The sequence below is a fragment of the Limulus polyphemus genome, unplaced genomic scaffold (genome assembly GCF_000517525.1).
Source record: "Limulus polyphemus unplaced genomic scaffold, Limulus_polyphemus-2.1.2 Scaffold1444, whole genome shotgun sequence".
NCBI classification, from domain to species: domain Eukaryota; kingdom Metazoa; phylum Arthropoda; class Merostomata; order Xiphosura; family Limulidae; genus Limulus; species Limulus polyphemus.
The window spans coordinates 203,777-210,416 of record NW_013667054.1 but is presented as its reverse complement, the minus strand read 5'-3'; the positions used below and the strand labels follow the sequence as shown (position 1 = coordinate 210,416).

Below are 6,640 nucleotides of genomic sequence, written 5' to 3'. Positions count from 1 at the left end.
CTTTGCAGATATATTAAGCAAATGCTACAGAATAGACTAAAATATCAACTTTCTAAAATGTTACATAGAGTTAAAAAAAGATTTAGAAATAGTTAAAATTATTATTTTTACTTGTGTTTTGAATTTTACTATGGGTGTGCATTATCCATCTCAAAAGTACTCACTGACCAGAAAGGCTCAAGAAAATAATTCAAAATGATTAATTACTCAGGGTAGTTGTATATTATATTTTGAAGATGTTGGTAAATATAACCTAAGTTTATTGTAATATCCAAGCTGAGCAATAAAATTTACCTAGTTTTGCTATGTTTCAAAAGCCTTGAACGAGAGGAAAGCTGAAGTTCGTATACAGTATCGTGATGTCCCAGGTGATATATTTCATGGAGAGAGCAAGAGAAATGAGTTGGTAATTAGAGTACAACCAGGTGAAGCTGTGTATGTTAAAATGATGAATAAAACTCCAGGAATGTCCTTTAATATTGAGGAAACTGAATTGGATTTGACCTATGGCAGCCGATACAAGGCAAGATACCCTTGAATTGAAAAGTATATTATGATAAATTTAAAATTACGAATATCAAAACTTAGAAAGCTATAATTTAAATTGACATGAAAGAAAAAAACTTTAAAGAATTAAGTATGAAAATTCTCTAATTGCTGATTTTAGTGATGAATCAGTTTCAGTTGCATAATGCTGCTTCTGGCAATGAATATATTCCACTTTTAATTAGTGTAAAAATAATCATTATTTTAATAGGGACTTGTTATGCCTGATGCTTATGAAAGACTTATTCTTGATGTATTTTGTGGAAGCCAAATCCATTTTGTTCGAAGTGATGAGCTGGCACAGGCTTGGCGAATCTTTACTCCAATACTTCATAAGATTGAAACAGAAAATGTGAAACCAGTGACCTATACCTATGGAACGTGAGTCATTCAGTAGTTCTGAATTTTAGCCATTATATTTCAACTGGTAGTGACTAACTTTTTTTATCTGTATAAATATTTTTGTTAGAGTACTATTAGTGTTCTTGATATGTTGCTTCTGCATTGCTAAAATATATGTATAAACTATATAAATTGGAGCAGTTTCAAAAAAGTAGGGTGGAACTGGATGTGATTGATAATGCTCCAATTCAGTATGAATATTTACTGAAGTCCAGAAATTAAATTCATTTTCAATGCTATTAAGACCTTAGAATTACCAGTCTTAATTGTTTTTTAATTTATATATTGTCAGGTGATATGTACATATTTGGTCTTTAACTAAACAACAACCCTAAAATGGAGCTAATTTCAAGGTTTACTGAACTTAATTTAATAACAAGGTGGATGCAAATCACAATTTGTTTTAACAAAGTTCCTATTTTGAGCTTTGTTTTCTTACAGTGAAAACCTCCCCACCCCCAATCCTGAAATGTGGAATAAAGTCTTAATGTGTTTAGCTATTTTTTGATCAAAATATGCTATCAGTTTGTGGAAATTGTTCAGTTCTGAATGTTGTTTACAAAATTTATAGTGGAAGTTATTTTATTAGTTGTAAATCGTATAGGATTAATCATGTTACCAATGCTGTATGCTCTTATTTAAAATTTGAACTTATTTCAGTCGTGGACCAAAGGAAGCTGATGAATTATGTCAGAATAAAGGGTTCAAGTTCTATGGGACTTACAAGTGGGTGAAGCCAGCAAGTTTGTGAACTGTAATTTTGTGTTATTTTTTGTTTACTTTTTTCTATATTTGATTTTAAAAAAAAGTTAAGATTAATAATGTATGATTGAACTGCCTTTTTTGTAATATTTATGAAACATTTATGTCTTAGATTGGAAAATTAAGTTTACTTGCCTGCTGTGTAAACAAATAACAATAAAGTTATAATGTTATTTCAAGAACTTGACATTTATTTTTCTTCTTGGATGTAAACTTCATGTTTTTTGGTAAAAATTAATTTCTATGAAAACTATATCTATTTTAATTTTACATAAAAGCTAGAGATAGTAATTTGTATGATATTTCTGTTGTCTTCTACTCCCCCCTTGAATAACCTGTATTTATATAAATGTTTTGAAGAATAAATAATAACTAGCAGAGCCTTTTACTAGTTGACAAGCATGATTTTCAAGAATTAGAAGAGCATATAATAATGGCATTTCAACTACATTATATTCATCATATCCTTTGCTGATGATTTTTTGTTGTAATACTACTGTTATACACTTCTAATTCTTGAAAATCCCTAAGAGGCTTGATTAAGAATGTAGTGTTAAAAAAAATAGACCTAACATGATGTCTTATGACAAGTATATTTAATTATAATCATGCTTTGACAGCTTGTAAAAGGTGTTCACACCATAATAATAATGAACATTTTTCCAGGAACTTAAAGAAAATTACAAATTAGCTCTAGTCATTAGGTCCTTGAGAATTGTATTTATGGAATGTGTAATTAATCAATAAAGCAAGTGAAATTAGGAATGTAGATTTTTTTTTTTCAAGAACAGGAATAAACAACAAATTGGAATAATAGAAATTGATGGATGTTCATATGTTTTACGACATTGTGATTGGCTTTTAATATGTTTTTTTATATATCTGTTTTATTATTTCACCAGATTATACTCTTATCAGAACAAAGTGTTGTAATTTACTTTTTATATGAAATATTCACTTCAAGCCACAGTGGCTTTCATTTGTAAATGTACTGTCCTAGTAAAGAATGCATCCTGTGGATGCTACACTTCACCTAAACCTAATATGTACATTCAAATTGATCTGCAATTTTAAGCAAGCTTAAAATAAATAGTAGAAATAAAAACACTTGGTTTATTCTTAGCTCTCTTGGTGAAAATTTAGAAGGCTATTTAACCATACTTAATTGAAGTCATTGCAAATATTAGAAGCTTTGTGTGTTCTTTCTTATGGTCACCTATCTGCAGTCTTGTCTTATACCATCTTCTATTACATGAGTGTAACAAGTTATTGCTTTGCCTTCCTAGAAATCTCAACCCTATATGTATTTATAATGATATGGGGGAGAAAAAACTTCTGTTTTTACAGTGGAAACATTCAAATAGGGTATTTTTAAATACCTTTCATTAAAGTCAACAACTGCAAAAAAATTATAGATCATTAGACTAAGTTTTAAGTTCTGGTTGTACTTGTGTTTAATGTAAGAATGACATTTAAGTGAAATAAACTGTTAAACTCACAGATATCAAACTACCATGAAAGACAAGTTATAAACTGCATAAAATAGATATTTGTATTTTTATGTTGATTTATCAAATTTTTAAATGTTGCCCAAAAGACTGCATTATTTGATAATTAAAGGCTTTAAAGTTTACTTATTACAAGGGAATATGCTACTTCAAGAAAAAGTGAAAGACACAACTGTATTAACTTGTAAAACGTTTCCTACATCTGTTTAATACTATGATGAAACTTGGGGAAATATACACATCATTACACCTGAGGAAATCATTAAGGATGGAGGAAAGAGTAAATATTTTTTTTTCATTGTTTAAAATTTAAAGTTATTCCTTTTCAAACAGTTTTTATCCACAAGTTCACTTATAATTTACATTTTAAACAACTCATCAACTTGAGTCTGTGATTTATATGTTGTTGCAAAATTATGCTCTGCACTTTGGATGTTTTATAATAGTAATGGTCAAATTCCAGTTCATTATTAAAGTAGCTCAGTAGTTGACGTTTTTACACAATCTGTCTTGGATTAGCATTGAGGATTATATCTTATTTGTGCTTTTGCATCTGATATTCCTTTTTTCAAGAATGTTCACCATAGTAAACTGCTTTATTTAGAGGTTTCTACATCCAAGAGATCAAAACGTGCTGTTCTTTTAAACATTGAAACAGTTCCATTATATGCTTGGTTATTTATATGTACAAGTATGTAACTTTAAAGTTTACACAGTGAAGAAATATTCTTATACTCATTTTAAGCATTCAATTGCAATATTAGAACACTAATGTAGAGTCCAATGTATTAAGTACTTATTCAGAGGGTGGACATGGCCTAGTGGTGTTAGCATGCAAAACTGTGAACTTGAGTCTGTGATTTATATGTTGTTGCAAAATTATGCTCTGCACTTTGGATGTTTTATAATAGTAATGGTCAAATTCCAGTTCATTATTAAAGTAGCTCAGTAGTTGGCTATGGATACTGTTAATTAACTGTTTTTACTCTAACACTTCAAAATCAGGGATGGCTATGTGCAAATAACTCTTGTGTTGCTTTGCACAAGTATCAGAAACAAAATAACATTTTTTGATATTTAAGTATATTGGTTTCCAACAGATAAGCTCTAAGCAATCCACAATAAGCAGCAGTTTCAGGAAATGTTAGCAAAGAATCAAAGGAACATAGACAGCTAAGAAAAGAACAAATGCAAATGAACAGATAAGAACAAATTATTTACTCGCAGTATCTATCTTTTTAACCTGACTTACTGACTTCAATGTTATTTATGTGACTTCTGGAGAAGGTTGAAGTAAGAATAAAGTTATATTGCACTGTCAAGTGTAAAAAGGTTTTAGTGTGATATTCCACAATCCTAGCTTACCAAGGTCATGATCATGAATATAATATATTCATACTGATTTGTACCTAGCATAAAACAATAAAATCTCTGTATTGCCTTCAATTTTGATATGACTTGTACACCAAAAGTGATAATACAAAAGCAGAGCCAAATTGGTAGCCATTGTCTAAGATTGAGGAGTAGTGCAAATTTATGATCTTTTACATCCTGTGTGAGGGCATGAATTAAGAAAATGCAGAACATCCAGACAAAATTCTGTAAAAATTTGCCACAATATACATAAAAAAAGACATTATTTTTTAGTTATATAAAGATGAAATATAGTACTTTCTCAATTGTAATAAGTTATTTTGCTTCTTAATAACTGTCTTGAGTATGTTCTCTGGAGAACTTTAATGATTTATACCTTCTTCAATGTATGTTCTTCTAGTGTCTGGTGAACATTAAAAATGTCAGTAAGTTAACAACTTGCATTTACTTCAATTCACTTTTGTTACCTTGTTTAGTGTTTCTCATATGTGTGGTCCATGATACTTCACACGTTGAGTATTTTAAGTGTCAATTAACATAACCAGCTACTAATAGCAAGAAATAATTATAAGATCAATAAAGAGGTGTATATGAGGTGTCATGACTGTTTGGTTTAGTTTTTATTCATGGCTGGAGTTACATTTGTGATTCTCAGCCTGTTGTGTTTGAACCCATAAGGGTCTGTGAGCATTCTAAAGGGGGTGTTCTGTGATGGTCAAAATCAAGTTTCCGTATTGTTGTTAAAAAGAGAAACAATACTGTGTTCCATTAAATAATGTTTTATTTGAAATTTGAGATAATTAGCATCTTTGTCAGTGCTTATTTTATAAATTGTAAGATGAGCTTCTGCAGATAGATCTGAGTATGGGGTGTACAAGATTCCTTTTGGTTTGTGAACACATCAGTGAGTAAAATAAACAAAATTAAGGACCACTGAGTTACATAGAGCAATGACCCTTTTATATAGCTTATACTTACTTGATCATGCTTCTATGGCATCACTTCTCTGGTGGTATGAGTCATGACAAAGAGAAGTGTTGATGCAGAGGTTCATACAAGTTAATATAAGCAAGATGTTTATTTCCCATGTAATATGTATAATAAACATTATTGCTGCTCTACGTAACCTAGGATTGTGGGATACAGCATTAGAACTTTTGTACGAAAAGTATGATACAGACACACCTGATGAACATTTGTTATACTCTTCCCTCTTCAGCAGCCAAAGAAGACAACTAGTAATAATGAGGCCTCAGGACAATTGATTTTTGTGAAACAATAAAGATGGTACTCAAGTATTTTCCTTTGGTGCTTGTGTTTCATTATTATAGTTAATATCTGATCAGAGAGTTGTATAATCTACTAGTTTATCTATCCTTAGAACACATTGTTCAAGTTTTATAGACCACATCTAGCCTATTGGACAACAACTTTTGAAGTTTTATATGGTTTTTGTCCTTAAACCTTTCTATACATAGCCTAAATATTCATATACTGGTTATTTGCTATTTCTCACACCATTTTTGTTGATACCCACTCCAAAAAATCCCATTTTTTATTACTTTAACTAATTAAAACTTTTTCTTCCACAAGCTGAATTTGAAAGAAAAATAATGTAACTTAGTTGTGTAGTGAATTCTGTAACTAAAATTAAAACTGTAATGCTGTGTACTTAGACATACAAAAGGACATGTATTAAAACTTTTAAATTGTAAATACCTTAAGCTTTGGTTATAATGGAAATTTCAACAGTTTATTTTTTATGTGTCATTTTGCTCTAACCAAGAGGCTGTTGGACCATTAGAGGGTTACACCTTTTCTTTGACAGGCACTGTTGTAATAAATGTCATAAGTTTTCCCACCATCTTTTAGTAACCTAAGGATTTTTAAAATTTCTGTTTCTATGCTGTTTTGACATAATAAAGTGGTCCAGAAAACTTGAAATTTTGTTATAGTTGCTTTTGTGTCTGTTGTTCTTGAGCAGATAGTATCTACTTTACCTGTGGGGATGTTGCTGCAACTTCAACCTTTGTGTTGAAATAAATCAT

At 30.1% G+C, this 6,640-nt stretch overlaps 1 protein-coding gene across 2 annotated transcripts in view; it reads left to right on the top strand.

The window, feature by feature from the left end:
• Positions 1 to 1,889, top strand: part of LOC106463601 (glucose-6-phosphate 1-dehydrogenase-like) — a 19,681-nt gene extending 17,792 nt beyond the window's left edge. For both annotated transcript variants that reach the window (XM_013923648.2, XM_022391140.1), the window contains exons 9-11: positions 318 to 523; positions 758 to 927; positions 1,609 to 1,889. In XM_013923648.2, coding sequence (XP_013779102.1) covers positions 318 to 523; positions 758 to 927; positions 1,609 to 1,699 — 467 coding nt within the window. In that variant the 3' untranslated portion in view covers positions 1,700 to 1,889. The remainder of the gene's footprint in view (positions 1 to 317; positions 524 to 757; positions 928 to 1,608) is intronic.
• The last annotated feature ends 4,751 nt before the right edge of the window (positions 1,890 to 6,640 follow it).